The sequence below is a fragment of the Rhinoraja longicauda genome, chromosome 1 (assembly GCF_053455715.1).
Source record: "Rhinoraja longicauda isolate Sanriku21f chromosome 1, sRhiLon1.1, whole genome shotgun sequence".
NCBI lineage: Eukaryota > Metazoa > Chordata > Chondrichthyes > Rajiformes > Arhynchobatidae > Rhinoraja > Rhinoraja longicauda.
The window spans coordinates 43,135,945-43,162,209 of NC_135953.1; the positions used below are offsets into that span (position 1 = coordinate 43,135,945).

General features: G+C 41.3%; 2 protein-coding genes across 5 annotated transcripts in view; both read right to left on the reverse strand.

Annotated features, from left to right (window-relative positions):
- The window catches only part of fancg (FA complementation group G), a 36,612-nt gene extending 31,973 nt beyond the window's left edge, over positions 1-4,639 (reverse strand). Inside the window, exon 1 of the mRNA XM_078409977.1 lies at positions 4,565-4,639. Within this exon, the coding sequence (XP_078266103.1) occupies positions 4,565-4,639 (75 nt within the window). The remainder of the gene's footprint in view (positions 1-4,564) is intronic.
- Positions 4,640-7,130: 2,491 nt separating this feature from the next.
- Positions 7,131-26,265, reverse strand: part of pigo (phosphatidylinositol glycan anchor biosynthesis, class O) — a 35,211-nt gene continuing 16,076 nt past the window's right edge. Inside the window, exons 5-10 of one of the 4 annotated variants that reach the window (XM_078396305.1) lie at positions 24,467-24,643; positions 22,640-24,239; positions 17,768-17,971; positions 14,708-14,853; positions 10,721-10,791; positions 7,131-8,732 (exon numbers count right to left, since the gene is read on the reverse strand). In XM_078396305.1, coding sequence (XP_078252431.1) covers positions 8,606-8,732; positions 10,721-10,791; positions 14,708-14,853; positions 17,768-17,971; positions 22,640-24,239; positions 24,467-24,643 — 2,325 coding nt within the window. In that variant the 3' untranslated portion in view covers positions 7,131-8,605. Of the gene's footprint in view, positions 8,733-10,720; positions 10,792-14,707; positions 14,913-17,767; positions 17,972-22,639; positions 24,240-24,466; positions 24,644-26,265 lie in introns of those variants that run through there. The other 3 variants (XM_078396296.1, XM_078396316.1, XM_078396321.1) reach the window with 3 other exon arrangements.

Here is a 26,265-nt window from a genome sequence, read left to right on the forward strand (position 1 = left end):
TCCTAGTTACTTGAATTTTGTAGTTGGCTGTACGAGGGAAAGTTAACCATTTATTAGTCTTCCAAACAACCCAGTTTAATTGCTTCCTCGTGGTTACTTTGATTTTCCATCTCTTGGCTATTTGGCATCCTCTCTCCCTTCACCTCATCGTTCATGGAAGAATCTTCAATTACTTCTGCTCTAAATTCTGATAAATCTTTAAAATAATCTTCAACCTTTAAAAAAATAGTCAAAGCCATCCCTTTCACAGAGTTAGTTGACACCAAAGTACTATATCTCTCCGTGCATGAGAAGCAGTAAATAAATACTTATGCTGCTGCAATACCAGGGCACCTCAGAGATTCTGTAATCAACACCACAAAGGAGTCTCTATGAAAATCATTGCCAAGGACCCCCCTCAGCAGCCTCCTTTCAGTAGGGAAAGAGCTGCTCACCAAATATCAATGTTGAATCTGTTCATTTTGAGGCATTGTGGACATAATCTTTATCACATGATATCTCCAAGAAAATGCAAGGAAGAGCACCAATCACTATATATGCACCCCAGCCAGGCTGCAGAAGGGCCTCCAGCGGCCCACTCCACCGACACATCGATCCAGACATGGCGACCCACGAACCGACATTCCCTCACCTCACATGGCCGCCATTCTGACTCCATGCAATGGGACACCTCTGTGGGATAAAACCTGACACTTACCATCCAGAAGACGAAGCTCACAATACCAAACAGTCCTCTTACAGTGAAGGTCCATGATGAGACTCTGGAAAATGTGGTCCATTTTTGGTATCTTGGGAGTAACCTTTCAGCAAAGACTTACATATCTATCTTCTATATATATATATCTCATCTTGTATGTTTGTTCCCGAAATACAGCCAAAACGATACATGATAGCGCAACAATTTTAGGCCCATCTTATTCACCATTCGCCTGCGGTGTGCAGTATCAAGTTTCGTTCAAATTATTGCGCTATTTTTAAAGTAATTCACTTTGTAAACTTTATACTGTGAATGGGCCCGGCAGCCGCGCCTTCTCAATTGGGGCCCATTGATCTAATACTTACATGTTCATCTTGCGTCACAACGGTAAGATGGCTGCCGGATCTGCGCATGCGCAGTTGGGGGAGGGTTGCCGGGGAGGACCGGCGCCCGTCCTGGCGTGCCCTGCGCCTGACCTTCCTCCCGTGGTGCAGCGTGGCAGCAGGGAGAACGTGAAAGAAGATAGGACGAACATGCAGCAGCATCTTGCGGCCACTCTCCTGCTGCTGGCCGCCACCATGACCGCCCGGGGCCGGGGTGAGTGGCCCCCTCTCCCCTTTCCTCCCCCTGCCGGCCTGCGGCGAGAGGCGGTGGCCATGGGCTTGCAGGATTTGCAGGAGTACATGGAGAAACACTGTGCCAGCGCCGTGGTGCCAGTGGAGCTGCAGAAGCCAGCCTGCAGCAGCCTGGTGGGTGGAGGCCGCAACCGGCCTCGGCACAGCCCACTCCGCCTGCTGCTCAGTTACTAATGAACCTTTAGTAACATCGGGACCCAACGGGTCGTCTAGTTGATAATAAAATACACAATCATGAGACATACAGTATAGAAACAGACCCTGTAGTCCACCAAGACTGCATTGACCATCAACCACCCATTCACTTGAATACAATTTTCATCCCATTTTTTAGCCTCCCCACATTCTCATCAACTTCCACATATTCTACCACTCACCTACACGTTCGGGACAATTCAGTGACCAATTAACTTACCAACTTGCACGTCTTTGGCATATGGAGAAAACCAGTGCATCCAGAGACAATCTATACGTGGTCGCAGAGAGAGAGTGCAAATTCCACCCAGACAGTATCCAAAGTCAGATAGAACCTGGGTATCTGACGTTGTGGCTCTACTAGCTGAACCACTGTGTCATCCACTGCAGCAGTGGTATACTTAGGAAGATCAAGATCTTAAATCTGGCACAAAACTCATGTTATACCATGCAGCAGCTTCTTGTTTCTATAATTAACCACGTAAAACAGACACGCCAAAGCACTGGAGAGATACCACCAATGCAGTCTCCCCAAAATGCTGCAAATCACCAGTAGGTAAGTCGCAGAGAAAGCTGTGCCGAGTGGGAGGGAGAACAGTCTCAGCCCATTAATCTAGAATCGACATGGGACAATGGGTGTTGACATAGCTCAAGTGGGTGAAAAGACAGTGACAATTCTTGGGACGGGGAGAAGCCCGAGTGAACTACCGCTGCATGTCATTCACTAATTTGCACGTTCTCTTCTCCCATATTACACATGAACAGCAAATTGGAAAGTTTCATTTACTTTCCTTCCAAATTAAATAGTTAAAACCTAGAATGACAGTCAGACTGCGTCAGAGTTCGACTCTTCGCAGATGATGCCATAATTTATAGAGAGATTAAAACACCAGAAGACAGCTTGTCCTTACAGAAGGATCTGGATGCTCTCTGTGAGTGGGGGAAAACCTGGCAGATGTCATTCAATAGAACCAAATGTCACACCATGCATGTCTCACACAAGACTAAACCACTTTTATTGGAATACAACATGGGTAGCCACACATTACTTGCTGTCGACCATCACCCATATCTAGGAGTCGAATTAACCAAAGATTTAAATTGGGTGACGCATATTGGTCAAGTGTCTAACAAAGCAAATAGAACACTCGGCCTTCTTAAAATAAATTTCCACGCATGTAGTACATCCGTCAAAGAGAACGCACACAAGTCCTTGGTCAGGCTCAAATTGGAGTATTGTGGAGCTGTATGGGATCCTTTCAACAACAACAACAACAAGATCACCCTGGAGAAAGTACAACGCCAAGCAGGTCGCTTTGTATGTAATGAAAATTGTATGTAACTACAAGTGAAAAACAAGCGTGAATAGTATGCTGACTTCTCTCGGATGGGTTACCCTAGAGCTCCGCAGAATCAGGCTAAGACTTATTGCAATTTGCAAAGAGATCCACAAAATCACACCATCGAATCTTCCGTCATCCCAGAGCACCAACTGCCATGAAACAAGACAAAATACCGATCCCTACATCATCAACTCGCTGAATTTCAATAAACTTTGCTACCAATATTCCCTTTACCCTGGGACGATAAGGGAGTGGAATATGTTACCACCCAACACACGTGCCGCTCCCGATGTTCAGTCATTTAAAAAGGGGGATTGAGCAATTAGATCTCCTCCTAGGGGACCTATGCCAGGATTCTGTTTGTGGACTATAGCTCTGCTTTTAACACCATTGTGCCAGAGCTATTACACTACAAACTCTCCCAGCTGACTGTGCCTGAACCCCTGTCAGTGGATCATCAACTTCCTGACGGACAAAAAGCAGCACGAGAGGCTGGGAAAGCACATCTCGGACCCGCAGACCCTCAGCATAGGAACTCCGCAAGGCTGCGTACTCTCCCCTCTCCTTTACTCTCTCTACGCCAACGACTGCACCTCCACAGATTCCTCTGTCAAGCTCCTCAAGTTTGCGGATGACACTACCCTGATTGGACTGATCCAGGATGGGGAGGAATCTGCCTACAGAGGGGAAGTGACACAGCTGGTGGTCTGGTGCCATCACAACAACCTGGAGTTCAATGCTCTCAAGACAGTGGAACTAATTGTAGACTTTCGAAGAGATCCCCCTCCCCTCCCCTCACTCACCATCAACAACACCATAGTCACATCTGTGGAGTCACTTAAGTTCCTTGGAACCATCATCTCCAGGGACCTTAAATGGGGGGCCACCATCGACTCCACAGTCAAAAAGGCCCAACAGAGAATGTACTTCCTGCGGCAACTGAAGAAACACAATCTGCCACAGGCAATGATGGTCCAATTCTATACTGCTATCATTGAGTCCGTCCTCACCTTCTCCATCATGGTCTGGTTTGGCTCAACCACCAAGCACGACATCCGGAGGCTACAACGGATCGTTCGCACAGCTGAGAAGGTTGTTGGCTGCAACCTTCCCCCCATTGACGAACTGTACACTGCAAGGGCCAGGAAGCAAGCGGGCAAGATCATCTCTGACCCCTCTCACCCTGGCCACAAACTCGTCGAAGCACTTCCCTCTGGAAGGCGACCATGAACTGTCAAAGCAGCCACAGCCAGACATAAAAACAGCTTTTTCTTCCACGAGTGATAGTTCTACTCAATAACCAAAGTCTGTAGTCTCTTTCTTGCTCTGGTTTATTTTCACCCACATGTTTAGACTGTAATGTTGTATCCTTGTTGTTTTGATGTGGTTATGCTTTATTCTTAATAGTTAACTGTATGTTTGTGTTGTCATTTGTGAGCGGAGCACCAAGGCACATTCCTTGTATATGCACATACTTGGCCAATAAACTTATTCGTTCATTCATTCAACTTGGTCAAAAAAGGCCCACTTCAAAATTTAATCACTACTCTACTCACTCCGACCTTATAACCACTTATGAGGGGTGATGAGCAGTAATCAACCAGAACCAGAGTCAGGATATGCCAGGACGACATCTAAACGGCATGGGTTGCAACTGTATCAAGTGCGAATCCTGACTCCAACACAGCGCCTACCTTCAGCTCTGCCACCAACTTGGCGTTTTCCTCTGTCCAGATTTCCAGACAGCTCTTGCTGCCGACGCTCTCCATCGTCCCCAGTAGCAGTGCACCACTCGCCGCCAAAACAAGTTCAGCACAAACGGAAGCGTGAAACCAGGGCAGGGGCAGGGGCAGGGACAGGGATAGGGGCAGGACGTCCCGCCTCGCAATCTGTCAAAGCAAAGGCACCTCCGCAGCCGAGACCAGAGAGACGCTGTCACCAGGAGCCAGCACCGGAGGAACTCGGGACTCCTCCTCCGACTGAGAGTGGAGAATCGTTCAGTTTAAATCTTAGCATTCTTGGTTAAAAAATAAAATAAATTGTAGCGGGCCCTTCCTCAGCTATCATCCACCGTGAGTGGGATGGCATGGGAAGGCTGCAACTTCACCGGGGCAGGCAGCATCTGGGGAGGGAATGGACCTCTGCTTTTACCTCCCCAGATGGACACAAAATGCTAGAGTAACAGGCAGCATCTCTGGGGAGAAGGAGTGGGTGGCCTGACCCCCCCCCCCCCCCCCCCTCCCCCCTGAGACCGTTCCTCAACCCTTTGTGTTTTGCTCCAGGTTCCAGCATCTCCAGTTTCTCTTGTCTACTTAATATATACATTTACTTCAAATGCTCTGTTTTCCTGCTACAGTTTAAAGACATGCTGGTTGGTAGGTTAATTGGCCTACCGTAGATGGATTATGTTATGATAATCAGGGTATTTTGATCAGAATGTGAGAGGATAGGAGGTTATGGGTTAAATGGATAGGGCAGACAGAGACTCAGTGGGCCAATTGCCTTTTTATGTTGTAAGTGGAATAGCTATATTGGAATCAATGTTATGTTGCAAAGAGGGGTGGAGGAAGCAAATGGATTACGTGAAGGAATGTCTGAGGGAGGGTTCTGAAGATTTGTTTACAACAACTAACCTGTCCGAAGGAGATATAGAGAAAATCTGAAATAAAAAAGCTCAACAGATCAGGCATATCTGTGGGCTGAGGAAAACCTGAGTTAAATTTACAGGTCGATGATTTCCATCAGAAGTAAAGTTTTAGCAAATGGCTGTAAACATCCATTTACTAACATTTCATTGTCTGATGAAAGATCATTGACAAGATAGATTCAAACATTTCCCTCTACCAGTGCTACTTGATCAGCACGTAACCAGAAGGGTCTCAATCCGAAAGGTCACCCATTCCTCTTCTCCAGAGGTGCTGCCTGTCCCGCTGAGCTACTCCAGCATTTTGTGTTTAGCTTTGGTTTAAGCCAGCATCTGCAGTTCCTTCCTACACAGTATTTCCAGTTAATTGGTTATAAATCTGAATTACTCATCCAGCCACCTGGATTACAAGGTACATAACATAGAACTTTATTTATCCCAGGAGGAAAATTGATCTCCCAACAGTCATACAAACACAAAATATATGAAACATGAAATTAAAGTGACGAGTGGAAAGGATTGGGGATGTGCAAAGATTGGGGAGGGGTGTCAGTCTCAGTCTAACCCATGACAGAAGGGGGAGTTGTAGTTTGATAGCCCCAGGGACGATTATACGTCCAGTAATTTAATCACTAGACTACCATTGAGCGGTTCAAGTACACATTCATTTACTTTTTAAATGTAATTGTTTCTACTTTCCGGACAGCGAGTTCCCAATCCCCACCGTCTCGATGAAAAAATCTCTCTCATCCTCCAATTGCTTCAAAAATATGGCTCCTTGCTTCTGACCTCTCTGTTAATCAAAACCAATTATCGCCATTGATCTGGACCCCAAATTTCTTGAGTTCTAATTCCATTTTCAATTTTTTTTGCAGAAATAAAAATTATCCTGACGTGAGGAAGAGTTTCGCCAGGTGTTTGCAGAGAGCCTGCATTAGGAACATAATTTATTTTTCCTTTTGTTTCTCACGAGCATGTTTATGCAGCGTCAGCATTTTACTTCAACTTGACAATGTATTTGCTGTCTTTCTATACAAATGCTCAACAATTGCTTTCAGTAGGACAAATATTATAGCCGATTGAAGGGCTATTTTAAATTATGATGGAATGAAACAGAAAATAAACTGATCAAAAAATGGCGCAACAAATTAACCTTAGGTGAAGGAAGATATGGGTATCAGGACTGTGGTGGGGTGTATTTATGTTAAAAAGTTATTAATGTAAATGAAAATAATGCATAAAATCATTATTTCCAAACCAAATTAGGAACATAATTGTTTTAATATAAAGATGACAAATTAATTCATTTGTTGGGTGAAATGTTAATTTTTGGAGTAGTGACAATCAGTAGCAATTTAGTTTAATGTGGTACAGTATTCATTTGGGAATGGATAAGAGATTAATATAGGTGCTTGCATGGAGTTAACACATCCCTGGATAGAAAGAGATAGAACAATACAGGAAAAGCTCTCACCAAGCTTGACGACCTCAGTTCAATAGCAAAATAAAGTGTATGTGATGCAGAGAGGTGATGCAAGAATAATGAGTCAAAGCAATTGTTTCACCATGAATAAATACAAGCAGAATCTTTATTTTAATTTTCATTATTTTTTCATTGAATTAACAAAGACTTTTAATTAACATTTCATAAACAAGTAATCAACATTGAACTTACAAGACAAACAAACATTGCAACAGCATTAAAACAGCTCATCACTTATCTACAGTCACAGTTTAATTGAATATTGGAAGGAAAAAAATCATTTAACCAACACTGCTGCAATATATCGATAATACAAAGCAGCTCTTCCCAGATAAGCCATTGTAATTAAAAAGGTATTAATTTATGCTGCATTTAAAAACCTGCCAAAATAATTCAAACTCAAAGGACTGGAAACAAAACTGCTGGAATCTGAAAATAAAAACAGATGCTTGAAGAACTCAGCCAGTCAAACGGCATCCATGGAAAGAAAACCAAACAATGTTTCAGGAGAGTGACATTTCCTCAAAATTGGGAATGTTTATGCCGCTGAAACATGAAAAATCTGGAGTGGATATTTATTTATTTTTAAGATTGGAGTGATGAAAAATCCAACACTTTAGTCAGACGATGGTGAATCTGTGGAATTATTTGCCACAGAAGGCTGTGGAGGCCAAGTCAGTGGATATTTTTACGGCAGAGATAGATAAATTCTTGATTAGTACAGGTGTCAGAGGTTATGGGGAGAAGGCAGGAGAATGGGGTTAGGAGGGAGTGAAAGATCAGCCATGATTGAATGGCAGAATAGACTAGATGGGCCGAATAGCCTAATTCTACTCCTATTCTTTATGAACACACTTAATGTAAATGAGTTTTGCATTCGAGAAAGAATACTCTGTTCATACAAAGGCAAATACAAAGATGTTGTATTCTCATCGGCATTTCAAACACTTTATCTGAACTAATGAAATTACTATGTAACATATCTTTTAAGGATTTGCACAATATTTGCACTGTATTTTACATTTGACAGAATTATAATAGAGCAATCTGCAAAATGTCGACACTAAGAAACTTCATTAAAGATTTAAATTTAGTATTCACATGAAAAATTATAATACAACTGTTTTGGTTTTGTAATTAAATTTGCATGACAATAGGAATTTGTCACATTACAAAACATTAAACTGCAGGCAGTAAAGAAAAAGCACATAACCTTGGTATTATGCTTGATGTCTTTCACTAAAAAAATGTAATTTAAGTTATGCTGTCACATCTACTTGCCATGTAGACAAATGTTAAAAATGGCATTTATTTACAAATAACTTCTTTTGAGTAATAGTCAACCTCATGAAACAGCAGACAGCTACCTTTCATTCAGTGGCTCAAAACTCTTCTTCACTTGTGCGTACAATGGAACTTCAGCATTTGTTTGATGGCTATAGAAGGCAAGAAGGTAATTTGTGCTTCTTTTACAATGGCAACCTATATCTAGAGATAATTACAATGTTAAGTTGGTTTTCTTTTGGTATTCAATGTGATTGGCAATTTATCCCATTGTAACTATCTATAGCAATCTTCACTGGAGTTCATTTGTAATGGTGTCAGTAACTACTTTGACTGCTTCTGGAGTCCTTTAAACCATGTATTGACACCAACATCCACACGCATCACAAAACAAAAAGTGATAACAAGGTAGATGTTCATCACAATAAACCCCAAAGCCTCAAAAAGAAACCTAGGAAGCAAAGAGAAAATGAAAAATATTAAATTTAGGAACAATATGGCATTCCTATTAAACAAAAGGCCACAAGTGAATTTTTTTTGTTGAAAGGCAAAAAAAACCTGCAAATACTCGAAACTAGAGATTAAAACAGGAAAAGTGAGAAATACTTGGAACCAACAATTCTGATGAAAGGTCAAACTAGAACGTTAACAATGTTTCTCACTCCATTGAGCATCATCATTTAACAAGATGGAGATCAACATCTCAATACCAAAACATTGTTACTGTTACATTAGTTCCTCTGGGCTCTGTCCATGGGTTCAAACGTCTTCCACTGCCTCACTGATCATCTTTATTCATATTAGCTCATTTGTGATTATAGTAGGATTTCATTTGCAATCTCTCTCAGAATCAAGCATCTATGCCAGTACATACCAGGACCTAAATTTGGGTTTTGTTAATAAGCGTCAAGGATCGCTTGCTCACACATAGAACATAGAACAGTGCATTGCAGTCCAGGAACTGGTCCATTGGCCCGCAATGTCTATGCCAAGATAAACACATGATCCATATCCCTCCATATCCATGTGCCCATTTAAAAGCCTCATAAATTCATCTAAGATGCGTATCTCCACCACCACCCCTGGCAGTGCGTTTCAGGCACCCACCACTCTTCATGTAGAAATAACTGGCCTAGCACATCTGCTTTAAACTTTGGTCCTCTTACCTTAAAGCTATGTCAAATGTCTTTGACATTTCCATCTTGGGAAAAAGGTTCTGACTGTCTACCCTATCAATGCCTCTCATAATATTATATACATCTCCCCTCAACCTCCAGCGCTACAGAAAAAAACCCAAAGGTTGTTCAACCTCTCCTTGTAGTTAATACTCCAGAATCCAGGAACATTCTGGATGTTCTCCATGCAACAATTATTTCCAGGATACAAGAACACCACTGCAAATTCTCCACCAATTCATACAAAAACATAATTTGGAAATATATTCCGAGTTTTCATCCTAGCTAGATTAAAACTCCCTGGAAATATCTGCCTAATGCTTCTTAGAAATCCCTTTAACATTCAGTCAGCAATAGTTCTGAAGTTGACTCATGAAATTCTCAATAGCAATTGGAGATGAGCAATAAATGTGATCTTGCGAGCAACGCCTAGTGTATATATATGCGAAATAAAAGGCCAGGTTCAGCAAATTCTCCAGACCAAAGTCACAAACTCAATTGACCCAAATTCCGAAATGTACGTAATCTGAAGTGCTATTTCACAATTTACTCTAGAATAGATAACAAAACGAGTTGATCAAGCTGTGATTTTTTTTTAGTCCATGCTTGCATAAAATACTAAGCACGTGTTCATTCACTTTTCACTCAACAATTCAAAATTGTCATTAGTTTATTGTAATGTGAAGCTTCTACCATCTACAATGGAGTCACAAAAAAACTCCATTTAATCTAGCATGCTAGGAACTATGGTGGTGCCAGGCCGGTAAATTTTGCAGACTATTGGATGGTATTTCGATTAATAATCCAACAGAGTCTTAAATTCTTTTAGTATAAAATTTTCAACAAATCTGATGAGGTTAATGGGAGCATGGGACATGCTGTCCCAGTGAGATTAAAAGGACCACAAGAAACTAGACTCTGGTGAGGTTAAAGGGGCCACGGAAAACTGGTTAAAGGGGGCAGAGTAAATGGATGAATTAAAGGGAGCATTGAAATCATCACTGGATGAGAAAAATGCCGAATCATCAGAATTTCTCAATAATTGGATGGCGTGTTCTTGTTATTTTACTCTATTTAAATTTCTTTACTGCTTTGCAGCACATTATAAAGGACATCATTGCGTCATGTTCCCAATAAAGCAGTAAATACAAACATAATAAAATCAATGCTTCTTTTAAATAAATGCTTCCTATCTGCTAGTTAGCTAGCATTACTAGCATTAATGCATTATGTAGCATTAGCTTACTAATGAAACATAACATACTTTGGCGCAAAGATCTTCCAGACCATTAAATGTCTTCTTAATATGGCAGCTGCACACACAGAAGCCAGAAGCTGGATAGTAAAAGAAAAGTTTATTAAATCTGAGGAAAGAATTGAAAATACAAAACATTTAATTATAATTCAGTTCAACTTCAAAACCCAAGCTGGTATTCCTTCATGAACCTGTTCTATTTCCAATATAATTTACATTAGTTCAGCAAGTTTTAAAGAATTATAGAGGATATGATAGATCTTAAGAAAGCAGTGAAGAGGGTGACTTGGACAGGTTGTGTGAGTGGGCGGATGCACGGCAGATGCAGTTTAATGTGGATAAGTGTGAGGTTATCCACTTTGGTGGTAAGAATAAGAAGGCAGAGTATTATCTGAATGGTGTCAAGTTAGGAAAAGGGGACGTACAACGAGATCTGGGTGTCCTAGTGCATCAGTCACTGAAAGGTGCAGGTACAGCAGGCAGTGAAGAAAGCCAATGGAATGTTGGCCTTCATAACAAGAGGAGTTGAGTATAGGAGCAAAGAGGTCCTTCTGCAGTTGTACAGGGCCCTAGTGAGACCGCACCTGGAGTACTGTGTGTAGTTTTGGTCTCCAAATTTGAGGAAGGATATTCTTGCTATTGAGGGCTTGCAACGTAGGTTTACTAGGTTAATTCCCGGAATGGCAGGACTGTCATGTTGAAAGACTGGAGCGACTAGGCTTGTATACACTGGAATTTAGACGGATGAGAGGAGATCTTATCGAAACGTATAAGATTATTAAGGGGTTGGACACGTTAGAGGCAGGAAACATGTTTCCAATGTTGGGGGAGTCCAGAACAAGGGGCCACAGTTTAAGAATAAGGGGTAGTCCATCCCTCCCTGCCTGAAGTCCGCCACAATCATCCCACTGCCGAAAAAGTCTGTCATCAGCGGTCTTAACGACTACCGTCCGGTAGCACTCACACCGGTCATCACAAAGTGCTTCGAGAGACTGGTCCTGCAGCACATCAAAGCCAGCCTCCCACCCACCTTCGACCCACACCAGTTTGCCTACAGAGCAAATAGGTCTACAGGGGATGCCATCGACACTGCTCTTCACACTGCACTGACCCACCTTGAACACCAGGGGAGCTATGTGAGGATGCTCTTCCTCGACTTCAGCTCTGCCTTTAACACGGTCATCCCGAGCAGACTGGTCACCAAACTTTCCGACCTTGGATTTTCCCAAACCATCTGCCAATGGATCAAGGACTTCCTGACCAACCGCCCCCAGACCGTCAAAATAGGCCCTCACCTCTCCTCCACCATTACACTGAGCACCGGCTCACCACAGGGCTGTGTGTTGAGCCCCATCCTTTACTCCCTCTACACTCACGACTGCGCCCCCACCCATCCCACCAACACCATCATCAAGTTCGCGGATGACACGACTGTGGTTGGACTCATCTCAGAAGGAGATGAGACAGCCTATAGGGATGAAATCCAAAGGCTGGCAGCATGGTGTTCAGTGAACAATCTGGTCCTGAACTCCTCCAAAACAAAGGAACTTATAATTGACTTTAGAAAAACCAGTGTAGATTACGACCCACTCTACATCAATGGGGTCTGTGTGGAAAGGGTACCAGCTTTCAGGTTCCTGGGTACGCACATCGCAGAGGATCTTACCTGGTCTACCAACACCATCACCACAGTAAAGAAGGCACAGCAGAGACTCCACTTCCTGAGGATCCTCAGGAAAACCAACCTGCAGGAGAAGCTCATGTTGTCCTTCTATCGCTGCTCCATCGAGAGTGTGCTGGCATACTGTATAACCACATGGTATGCCAGCTGCTCAGAAAAGGACAGGAAGGCCCTTCAGAGGGTCATCACGACGGCCCAGAAGATCATCGGCTGCTCACTGCCCTCCCTGGAGCACCTGTTCAGCCTACGCTGCCTCAGTAGAGCAGGCAAAATAATAAAAGATCCATCCCACCCCGGCCACCGTCTGTTTGTTCATCTGCCCTCTGGTCGACGTTTCAGGTCGATCAAATCCCGAACAAACAGACTTAAGAACAGTTTTTACCCCAGGGCCATACGAGAACTGAACACTACCTTTGCACTAGGCAACACCGTTAAAAAATCTTGTACTTAATATAATTGTATTTAATTGTATTTATGTATTTATTTGTTTTTGCATTTATTGCATATATGTTTGTACGCACCGTCAGGATTGGCTATTTTTTAATTTCGTTGTACTCGTTGCAATGACAATAAATGAATATTATTATTATTATTATATTATTATTATTATTATTATTATTATTATTATTATTATTAATATTATTATTATTTAGAACTGAGATGAGGAAAAACCTTTTCAGTCAGAGTTGTGAATCTGTGGAATTCTCTGCCTCAGAAGGCAGTGGAGGCCAATTCTCTGAATGCATTCAAGAGAGAGCTAAATAGAGCTCTTAAGGATAGCGGAGTCAGGGGGTATGGAGAGAAGGCAGGAACAGGATACTGATTGAGAATGATCAGCCATGATCACATTGAATGGCGGTGCTGGCTCGAAGGGCCGAATGGCCTCCTCCTGCACCTATTGTCTATAAGAGAATTAAGGAGAATTCCAGAATCGTTTATACATACATTAGAAGCAAAAAGCTGGCTAGGGAAGGATTAAGGACCCACAGGAACCAAATTGGAAATCTTCATGAGCAGCAGCCAGGTGTTGACCCGAATGAATATTTTATATCAAAATTCACCAGGTAGATGGATGGAGAGTTAGGGAGGTGTGCACTGATAGTTTAGAGCACGTGTGTGTCAAGAAAGTGGAAGAGTAAGATATAGATTCTCATTAAGGTAAACAATGCCAGGGCCCCGATGAAATTCATCCCAGGGAGTTATTGGAAGCAAAGGAGAACTTTGCTGGAGGCTCTGATGAATAATTTTGTACCATCATTAGCCACAAGTGAGGTATCAGAAGACTGGAAGATAGCAAATGTTGTTCCCATGTTCAAAAAGTGCAATAGGAATAGGCCAGTGAATCTTACATAAATTGTAGGAAAACTATTGAATGGCAAGGATTTTATAGCTTTTTTTGAGATCACAGGATAATGGGTGTTGCCTATATGGATTTTAGCAAAGTCTCTGACAAGGTTCCACATGGTAGGTATGTCCAGAAGGTTAAATTGCATGTAAACTAAGGTGAGTTACTAAATTGGCTTGGAGGAAGGAATCAAAGGTTACTAGTGGAGGTTTGCTTATCTAATTGGAGCCCTGTGACCAGTGGTATGCCACTGCTGTTGTTCCATACATTAAACATTTGGATGACAATAAACCATTTGGATGTCAGTAAATTTGCAAATGACACCAATATTAATGGTATAGTAGAGAGTGAAGAAGGATATTTAAGTTTAAAACAAGTTCTAGATCAGTTGAGAAGGTGGGCCAAGAAATGACAAATGGAATTTAACTCTGAAAAGTGTGATGTTTTGCACGTTGGTATGCCAAACTAGGGCAGGGATCACTCCACAGAAAATAATAGATCATGGAGAGTAGTGCAGAACAGGGATCTGGGACTACATGTGCATGGTTCCCTAACAGTGGGGAGTCAGATGGACAGTGTGGTGAAAGCGACGTTTGGCACAATTACCTTCAGTGGGAAGGGTATTGAGTAGAAAAGTTGGTGCATCATGACGCAGCTGTACAAGTCAATAGTGAGACCACACTTAAGAGTACATCCAAGATGCTGCAACGATTACATGGGTCTAGGCATTGATTTTGTGAAATGATCAAGTCAAGTATTTTCCAGCTCTAAACCAATATAGGAATGATTAACTACTTTGACTATACTCTATTGCTACATTATTCAATATTTAGAGTGTGTCATGTGCGCAGTCTGATACAATATGAAGCTTTATCCAATGCAATATGTTGGCTAATTTCATTTTTCCAGAAAACAGCGTTGCAGAATTACAATGAAGTGACTTTTGTGCAGAATAGATAATATAAAATACCTGCAAACCATAGACGAATAGGTATCGCATTCCCAGTTGCAGCAAGGCTGTGGAAAACATCCGAGGATTTTCTTGCAACCTCATCTCCATCACCAGCTCCTCATCTCCAGACTCCTTTCTGGTGCTCTTGTTTTTTGTGTTTTTCACTTCACGGACAAATGGCCAAAACAGCAACAAAGGACATCCAACTACCTCAAGAATATAACTGAAAAGTCAGTTAATAGTTTCAATGCATTTTATTGCAAGGTTGATAATTTCTTATTAATAAACTTTTAGTACTAGTTTTGTTTCTCATAAAAATGTTTCATAATCTATTTAATCCAAGGAAATGTGATTAGTCACATTCAACAATCAGTGTACTACTGGACACTTCTTATGGCATCAACCAGTGCCACATTCCTTACACCCACAACCAAATTCATCTTCCATTCCCAGAGATGTTAACAGAGTTGAATATCTTTGCGTAGATGCCAGATGATGCATGGTGCTCTTGTCATTCATACAATTGTAGACTGAAGCATTGGAAGACGATTTAACTATGTGAAAAAAATGTTTCTTCACGCAATACTTTAAGGCTCACAGTCCAGAAGGGATTAACAAAGAGGAAGAAACCAAGTTACTGTTTTTCCAATCCCTCGTCAAAAGAAGACAAAGCTAATTGGAGATTGGTGCTGCATTACCAAATACAAATGTTTTACCTGTTCAAATGAGCAAATAAAAAATTAGAGGAAAATAATTAATCTGGCAATTACAGGCCATTCAGTTAAATATCCAAATAATGGCCATTTTGAAAAACTTGGATGACTTAATACATGCTGCACACACCTATTATGGGCAAATCATATTTGGCCAACATGACATAGATTTTGAGAGGTGACAAACTTGGTAGAAGGCAGCATAGTTGAATTTTACATTTAAGTTCCTAAGGCATATGATACAAGCTTGTTAGCAAAAATGTGTTAACAGCAAGATGGGTAGCAGCAGCATGGATAAAAGATTGGATTTAGGACCGAAAAACATTATCATATCATCATCATCATATATCTACAGCCGGAAACAGGCCTTTTCGGCCCTCCAAGTCCGTGCCGCCCAGTGATCCCCGTACATTAACACTATCCTACACCCACTAGGGACAATTTTTACATTTACCCAGCCAATTAACCTACATACCTGTACGTCTGAATTATTATGTTTTGAATTAGAAGATAAACAATAGCATTATGCTAAGGTTCAGTACGAGGCCACATATTTTTCACACATACTGGCACATAAAAGTTAAGTTAATGTATTTTCAAAGTAGACAGATTAATTTTGCCTTAGTTAAATCATCACTTCAAATAAGGACTCTTTTCAGTATGTGAATGTAATAATTACTGTAATTTAATTTCTCTCAACACTGAAGATGAACTATTATAAGCATATAGCCTCATTTATTTGTATAATTATTACAGAAGATCTTATTTTTTGCTATACAATACATATGAATTAGGAGTAAGCCACCTGTCCCCTTAAGTCTAACCTGCCATTTAATAAGATTATGGTTCATCAGTGGATGACACTTTTCACCTCGTTGTTTATCAAGTATATATCTATCTCTGCCTTAAAAACATTCAAATACATTGTTTCCACCATCCTTTGAGAGATTCCTAAAGACTCATGCCCTTGGAGAGAGAGAGAGAAAATAATGGTCTCAACTGTCTCAAATAGTGACCCATTGTTCTAGATTCTCCACAAGAGTGAACATAATCTCCACATCTACCCAGTCAAGATCTGTCAATATCTTATATAAATCAATTAACTCGCCTTCCCTGTCACACCTTTCCGATCAATTCATTACAGGTAATATGTTTTTTTTACAGAGTACTATGTTTACATATTCTGTTGTGCTGCTGCAAGCAAGAATCTCATTGTTCTGTCTGGGACATATGACAATATAACACTCTTAACTCTCAACACAAAGTGATGAAGCAACTCAGCAGGTCTGGCAGCATCTCTAGAGAACTTCGATAGGTAACATTTTGCATTTGGCCCCTTCTTCTTGACCCGAAACGTCACCTATCCATGGTCTCTGGAGATGCTGCATGATCTGCTGTGTTACTCCAGCATTTGTGTCCTTTTGTAAATTAACTAGCATCTGCAATTTCTTGTTTCTACATTAGCCAATACCGTGAGCCCAGTCTGAGCTGCTTCTAACACATTAGGATTCTTCATGAAAAAGAGACCAAACTGTACACGTAATCCCATATATGGCCTCACTGATATCCTATATATTCAAGCAACATATTCATTAGTTTTGTATTCAAGTCCCCTGATAAACGATAACCGTTTCTTTCTTAATTACTTGCTGTACCTGCACATAAGCCTTCTGTGAATCATACACCAGGGCATACTGCATCTCAAACTGAAATCTATCGTTTAGATAACCAGTATATGATTTTTTTAAACTTTTACCAGTCAAAATGGACTGGAGCACTCAAGTTGCAAGGAGAGACTAGATAGATTGGGACTCTTTTTCTGAGAAATGTTGGAGTCTGAAGGGTATTCGAGAGGTTCATAAAACTGTGAAGGGCATATGTAACGTGGATGATCAGTTTTTTTCCCATGGTAGGGAAGTCTAAATCTAGAAGACATAGGTTTGAGGAGGAAGGGGAAAAGATTTAAAGGGGACCAGAGGGGCCAAGGGGACAGAATGTGGTGGGTATATCAAACAAGCTGTCAGAGAAAGTAGCAGTGGGGGGTACATTTAAACATTTAAGACATTTGGACAAGTTCATGGATCTGAACAATTTTGAGGGATATGGGCCAAATGCAGACAATGGGAGGTAGGCATCTTGGTCAGCATGGATGAGTTGGGCTGTAGGGCTTTCCCATGCTGTATGACTTTGTGATTCTAAACATGTACTGTCAAATCTTAGTAATGGTAGATATTATTCAGAACTCTGCTAAAACAAAATATTTGACAGGAACACGCGTTTCACATCACAATATTTTATACAGATATTCGCTTAAAACAGCTACCATTGTATATAATGGAAATTTCTAAAACAGTTAGATAATTACCTGCAAAAAGAATATGAGAAGCAAAGGTATTCATTCCAACCAATATTGCTGGCAGTATATTGGTGCTATGCCCTTCAGAGAACCCAACAAAGGCTGCATTCCACTGGATAGTTGGGAATGTTGGCTGATGCCCAGTGGCATAAAAGAACTGTGTCGCTGCAAAGACCCAGGCTGTAATGGCATACCATGGGACTGTAAAATAGCCTTCAAATAGAAAAAAAAAAACAGTGTAAAATGTGATGTTGTCTTTGAAAATCAGTCAACAGTTAATTTGAAATCACCACTACCACCTGCCAAAACAAATTTAAATATCCACTTTAAAACTTTTACAGAAGTCTGAAGTATACAAATAAAATGTGTATTTTCACTATATTTAATAGTATCATGCATGAAACCTTTCCATTATCACATCATTATACATATTAAGTCACCTATCTATTGTTAGGATCTATGGCAGCATCAATTCAAGATCATTCTATAGTAAGAAAATTCACCAGTTAACCAGTTAACAGTCCTTTGCTCTCGGCACTCAAGACACGTTTATTTAATAACTCTCAGTCAGGAAATACCTAACTTTTACATGGAACTTTCCACCAATTGACCAATGTTTAGCACTTTTCATTTATTACCTCTTGTTGTTTTGAGGGCATTTGGACCCTAAGGCACAAAACTTTAAGTAAAATCTAGAAATTGATAAAAGCAACAGATTTCTTCCAAAACGTTAATTAGTAAATTAGTTACTATTTTATGAAGAATCTGGCACCCTGAATTGTCACTTTACTTTTCAACGTTAACCCACAAATGACCAGACTGATTTGATTCAATTTCACAGTTTAACAGTGGAAACATAGCTGGAATCTCAACATTACCAGTCTTGTATCATAATCACAGAGTAACAATAAGTTTAAATAGAACATGAAATGTACGACTACATGAGTATTTGGTTCATTAAGCCCAATATATAAATGATATTTAATTATAGTTGTTCCAAATAGCCATATGGTCACATTTATTGTAGTAATTACACATGAGACATTTAACAATCATCTACTCCAAAAGACACGTTAAGAGATTGCCAAAATTAATCAGGCTGAGAACATTCAAGAAACAGGATATCCACATCTTGTTTTATGTTCCTTGTTCAAACATCAATGGAACACCACAGTGATGCAGCCTCAAAGTTCCACCAGCACAGGTTCAATCCTGACCTTTGTCATTGACTGACTGTGTTCAGTCTGCACATTCTACCTGTGACTGTGTGCGTTTCCACTGGGTGCTGTGATTTCTCCCCATAACCCAAAAATATTTTGGTTGATAGATTAATTGGCCTCTGAACATTGCCCCTGCTGTTTAGATGAGTCAGAGTATCTGGAAGAAATTGGCTGCGATATGATGAGATTAAAGTGAAATGTGTCGAGTGCAAAAGGGTATTTGATGCTGGATGGTGGGCCAAAGGGCTAGTTTCTATGCTTTATGATTCTATAACATAATTATACAATTCGCTTCCAGCATTTCCTATCATTTGTTAAAGATTTAGGAGACGACTTCATAATTGAAAGAGTTACTTGTGAGGAACCAAAGAAATAGCGCAGTCAGAGTTGTATCCTACCAATAGAGCAACAACAAAACTTGCATTTATCGTTAATTATTTCAATGAAAAAGAGGCAGTTCCAGTACAGATTCACTTGGATGATGACTGGTGCAAAAGGATTGTCTTATAAGGAAAGGTAGGGTCTGTACACACTGAAGTTGAGAAGAACGAGATGTGATCTTATTGAGACATAAAAATTCTCAGGGGGGCTTGATAGGGTAAATGCTGGGATGATGGCAAACAATAGTCAAGGCAAATGTGGGTCCCTTGAAGACAGAAGCAGGGGAATTTATTATGGGGAACAAGGAAATGGCAGACGAGTTGAACCAGTACTTTGGATCTGTCTTCACTAAGGAAGATACAAACAATCTCCCAGATGTTCTAGTGGCCAGAGATCCTAAGGTGTCGGAGGAACTGAAGGAAATTCACATTAGGCAGGAAATGGTGTTGGGTAAACTGATGGGACTGAAGGCTGATAAATCCCATGGGCCTGATGGTCTGCATACCAGGGTACTTAAGGTGCCTCTAGAAATTGTGGACGCATTGGTGATCATTTTCCAATGTTCTATAGATTCAGGATCAGTTCCTGTGGATTGGAGGGTAGCTAATGTTATCCCACTTTTTAAGAAAGGAGGGAGATAGAAAACGGAAAATTATAGACCAGTTAGTCTGACATCAGTGGTGGGGAAGATGCTGGAGTCAATTATAAAAGACGAAATTGCAGAGCATTTGGATAGCAGTAACAGGATCGTTCCGAGTCAGCATGGATTTACGAAGGGGAAATCATGCTTGACTAATCTTCTGGAATTTTTTGAGGATGTGACTAGGAAAATTGACAGGGGAGAGCCGGTGGATGTGGTGTACCTCGACTTTCAGAAAGCCATCGACAAGGTCCCACATAGGAGATTAGTGGGCAAAATTAGAGCACATGGTATTGGGGGTAGGGTACTGACCTGGATAGAAAATTGGTTGGCAGACAGAAAACAAAGAGTGGGGATAAATGGGTCTCTTTCAGAATGGCAGGCAGTGACTAGTGGGGTACCGCAAGGCTCGGTGCTGGAACTGCAGCTATTTACAATATACATTAATGACTTGGATGAAGGGATTAAAAGGGATGAAGGGATTAACGAAACATATGATTATTAAGGGGTTGGACACGTTAGAGGCAGAAAACATGTTCCCAATGTTGGGGGAATCCAGAACCAGGGGCCACAGTTTACGACTAAGGGGTAGGCCATTTAGAACGGAGATGAGGAAAAACTTTTTCAGTCAGAGTTGTAGATCTGTGGAATTCTCTGCCTCAGAAGACAGTGGAGGCCAATTCTCTGAATGCATTCAAGAGAGAGCTAGATAGAGCTCTTAAGGATAGCAGAGTCAGGGGGTATGGGGAGAAGGCAGGAACCGGGTACTGATTGAGAATGATCAGCCATGATCACATTGAATGGTGGTGCTGGCTCGAAGGGCCAAATGGCCTACTCCTGCACCTATTGTCTATTGATGGTTCCCTTCAAAAAATGAAAAACAAAACCAGAGGGCATTGTTTCAGAATAAGCAGGTGCCCATTTAAGGCCAAGAAGAGGAAGAATTTATTCTCTCAAACGGTTGACAGTGTTTGGCATGACTTTTTCTGGAAAGCTGTGGATGCTGTATTCGTGAATATATTTAAAACCAAGATAGATAAGTTTTAATCAGCAACAGATGCAAGTGTTCTGGGGAGAGGGCATGAAAGTGTATTTGAGGATAGTCGGATCAGCCATGATCTTCTTGAATGGCAAACCAGGCTCGAGGGCCAAACGACTCCAACCTGTTTTAATTGTTTTATGGTCTTAAATATTCTTATCCAAGCATAAATATACCTATGCTTCAATGGCCGATCAGAGAAAAACTAAGGTGCAATCAATAATGAAAACTATCATTATTTGCTATCCCGTACCCAAAAGTTGAATACAACAGTAAAGTTCTGCAGCTGGAGGGTATCTGGAGAAATATAAACTCCTGTAAATGCTCAACAGTTTGGCCTGCACCCGTGGAGAAACCGAGTTATGACTTCATGTCAAAGGCCCTTTTTATCAGTTCTTAAACTAGTGCTTCCAATACCATGCAATTGCACAAAATAATAATTTCCTCACCCATTTGATTGTTGCAGATAAGCTTTTGGACACCAATTTACAGATTGCTGAAAGCATTTCCCCAACCTAATAAGCACTGTCGATATTAAGATGCTATCAGGTCTCCTGTCAAAAGGCAATAGACAATAGACAATAGGTGCAGGAGTAGGCCATTCAGCCCTTCAAGCCAGCACCGCCATTTAATGCGATCATGGCTGATCACTCTCAATCAGTACCCCGTTCCTGCCTTCTCCCCATATCCCCTCACTCCGCTATCCTTAAGAGCTCTATCCAGCTCTCTCTTGAAAGCATCCAACGAACTGGCCTCCACTGCCTTCTGAGGCAGAGAATTCCACACCTTCACCTCTCTCTGACTGAAAAAGTTCTTCCTCATCTCCGTTCTAAATGGCCTACCCCTTATTCTTAAACTGTGGCCCCTTGTTCTGGACTCCCCCAACATTGGGAACATGTTTCCTGCCTCTAATGTGTCCAATCCCCTAATTATCTTATATGTTTCAATAAGATCCCCCCTCATCCTTCTAAATTCCAGTGTATACAAGCCCAATCGCTCCAGCCTTTCAACATACGACAGTCCCGCCATTCCGGGAATTAACCTAGTGAACCTACGCTGCACGCCCTCCATAGCAAGAATATCCTTCCTCAAATTTGGAGACCAAAACTGCACACAGTACTCCAGGTGCGGTCTCACCAGGGCCCGGTACAACTGTAGAAGGACCTCTTTGCTCCTATACTCAACTCCTCTTGTTATGAAGGCCAACATTCCATTGGCTTTCTTCACTGCCTGCTGTACCTGCATGCTTCCTTTCATTGACTGATGCACTAGGACACCCAGATCTCGTCCTTGCTGTTTTCTTAATTAATCTCTTCTACGCATCTTCAAGGATTAGAGATCCTCCTCAAAATAAATCATATTGACAATCTTTATATTGCACATTAGGACTATGAGACCTCCTTGAGCCAGATGGAATCTTTGATGTTTGACATATTTGAATAAGACAACAGATGTAAAATACATAGGTTGCACACTTTTGATCAACTACAGTTCAATACACAAAATGTTTGAAAGCAAAATTATAAAGGACCAATAAATTGTTATTTAAAATAGCTGCAAATTGCTATTACACAATAAATGAAATCGGACCAAGTACATACCTGTGTAATCAGTCTGCAATGAAAGATTTCTTGCCATACCATGTATTTCCAGGAGAGAAAATCCCTCCAAGAACAGTAGCAGGAAAGCCAGTGACATTCTCTCATTATGAAGCAGAATAAGCAAAAATGCTAAAAGAACAATAACAATAAGGAGTGCAGCAGAGTATACAGTCCCTAGTCCATAAGCAGCCACCGTCCGAGATTCGTCCTGATCACCATTAAAATGTATTTTCATCGATCGTTGTATTTTACGGTATATCAGTGGGATTACGTGTAGAGAATCAGCTTTCATTTCAGCAGAGCTTTTACAGGAAGGGACAAGAGTTTCATCAGACTGTCTATTTTCTTTCACAAATACAGTAATTGGATTCCAAAGCACAATAAAGAAGCCGGTTGTTACAAGGCCAAAGACAATGCCTGGGAGAACTACCACAATCTTCTCTTTCAGATCATGAAGTTTAATAGAAGTTTCTTCTGGGGCAGCATTTACAGCCCAATAGCAGCATGAGCAAAAAGCGATAATTGGGAAACCCAAACGTACAAAAAACACAATCGAATGAGAGCTGTTGAGGTTTCCATAATGAAGGAACCATTTTCGTACGAGATAGACCAAGAATCCAAGTGACAACACTGACAAAATGTAATGGAGGTTCCTTTCTTGCCTATTACTTAAACTTGACAAAGGCCTGAGGAAGGAAGAGGGTTCACAATTTGCAAGTTCTTCACGACAGTTATAAAAGTTATTAGAGCAAAGCACGCACAGCAGAAAGATAACCAGTAATCCAATTATGTAAAGAGATTCTCTTTTATATGTTATGAAACTAGGGTTCCTATGCATGTCTGTCATATTTAAACCATGATTATTAAGTTTTCCATCCCATTTTAGTTTTAGGACTGTGAAAGTCACAATAGACTTCAAAAGGAAAGATACTACTTGCCCTTCATTTACTACAAAACTATTGGAAAACATGGCTCCACACCGTAATAAGGGAAGTCCCAAAGGAATTAAGATCTTCCACCAACTTTTCCACTTCTCTTGAATTGCACCAATGGAGCTTTGGGATAATTTGGTTGCAACTTGATTCTTAACGTATTTAGATCTCCAAAAATTCCAATGGAAGCCCAAATGTGACCCAACAGCAACCCAACAACATAATGTCAGAGACTTCACCATAATGCCAGATATCAGCATCCAGATACTGACTATTAACGCTGCAGCCAGGCCCCAGATAATTGGATAGAAAAGTAAAACTCTGGGTGAGGATTCAAAAGTTGACACGTTTTCAGATACCAGAAAACAATGTACGCAGGTTGCTGTTAGAAGTATAATACCACACAGCATGTGCACAGGGTTGAATCGGGCCCATGATTCTTGACACATTTCCTTGGTCTCCCTCATGTAACGCCGCATTTTGATTATCAGATTTTGCATCCTGGCAAGGTGATTTTGGTTTGGAGTAAATGTTCCAGAAACATGGTGGTCTGTAATCAGGTCATTGTATTCAGCCATTGCAGTGGAAAACAATTGCTTCAGGTAACTCAGTTTTTCCAAGGGAAGATCCTTAGCTACTTGAGAATAAGATTCCAAAAATCGGTTCACCTTTAAAATAAACATATTACACTACATTACTAAAAAGTAGTGACATGGCATTGTTAATATTCACGTTTCTTTGCACATTAGCAACCATAGTTTGCCATGAGTAATTTAATAACATACTTGCTTCTTGTTACAAATAAAATAGGGTTTAGAATTATAATGTGTGCAGCTTAGGGTAGAGGTGACAATGTGACAGAAAACAAAACACAACAAATCTTTTAGTCTTGTACCTGAATGGCATTGATGCGAAGTGCTTTTGAATGTTCAAGATTCTGATCATCACCCAGCCTTGGTAAAGAGGTAAACATGTCCACTATCACCATGCCAATATTACTGTATGGAATAGGAATCCCAAGTAGAAGAGCCAAGGTTGGTACAAGATCTGTCTGAGACACGACCTCTGGATCCTAAATGCAGAAAATACGGGCGAATGAAAGTTTAAAATAAATAATTAATGGAACGACTACAAACTTTTTCAAACAAAAATAATCTGTCTTTGATTGTGGAAAGATATACACCATTCCATAACTTTACTATCAGATCTTTTCCTCAAAACACATGTACTTTCTTGCTCAAGTTATTTCTTTCCATTCATGAGGAGAATAAAGATCGAAACTGACAGGAGCAAAAGTTAGATCACAACACATGTAAGAAAAGTCATTTGAGAAATGAAATCAAATGTGAGGGGAGTCAGAGGATGGAGGCGAGGTATAAATGAGTACTTTGCATTTGTATTCACAAAACAGAAGGCAATGGAGGTGCAATCAGTGTAGAGAATATGAATATGCAAGGGTAGTTTAAGATATACCGTAGAACAAGGTGGTGTTGGGGCTCTTGAAGATGGATAAATCCCCAGGGCCTGAGGATATTTCCCAGGTTACTAAGAGAGGCAAGAGAGGAGATTGCAGGGGCATAGACAAAGATCTTTGTATCTTCTCTAGACACAAGCGAGGTCCCGGAGGGCTGGAGAGTAACTAACGTTGTTCCTTTATAGAGATAATCTAGAGAATTAAAGGCCAGTGAGCTTCATGTCAATGGTAGGGAAGGTTTTGGAGAGGATTCTTCGGGATAGGATTTACTCCCATTTGTAAGAGAATAGGCTAATAACATACAGTCAGCAGGGTTTGTAGGCAGTTGGACATTTCTTACTTTTGATTGAGTTTTTTGAGGGGCGACTAAGATGGATGGGCAGTGGATATTAGCTACATAGAATGTTATAAGGCATTTGATAAAATCCCCCATGGTATCCTGATTTAGAAGATTAAGATGCACGGGATTCGTAAAAAGACACAAAGTGCTGGAGTAATTCAGCAGGTTGGGCAGCATTTCTGCGGAACATGAATAGGTGACGTTTCGGGTAGGGATCCTTCAGGAGAATATGGATTGGGGGTGTATGGATATAGATTGGTGACATTTCTTTAGACTGTAGAGTACATGGATGTGTATTGCATATTGCACATAAAATATTGAATATTTATTTACTACTAGACCAAGTGGACCCATTCCTCATAGAGGGGGAACAGGGAAGGGGAGATGGTGTCGTGACTGAGGCCTATTCCCCCCCTCCCCCTCTCCTGACCCCCACATCCCTCCCTCCCACCTCCACCCACTCGGCCGCCACGCCCACTCCCCTCCGTTGGCTGCGAAAAGCACTTACCAGTGCCCGTGCATTCAGCGCTGACAGCCGACGTGCAAGTCTCTGCCGGGGCGGGCGAGGGAACGACTGAGGCCGGGTGAGAGGCGAAGGGCCGAGGCCGGGCGAGAAGCGAGGTGAGAGGGAACGACTGAAGCCGGGCAAGAGGCGAGGTGAGAGGTGAGAGGGAACGACTGAGGCCTGGCGAGAAGCGAGGTGAGAGGGGCGAGGGAACGACTGAGGCCATGCGAGAGGCGAGGGAACGACTGAGCGCGGGCGGGCGGCGGCACTGCCGGAGGCCATCTTGTTTTGGCGAGTGAGGAGCAAATGAAGTTGAACATGGAGCATTGTGACGTCATATGCTGAGGAGTTTCAGGAAATGGGTTAGAAAGTGAA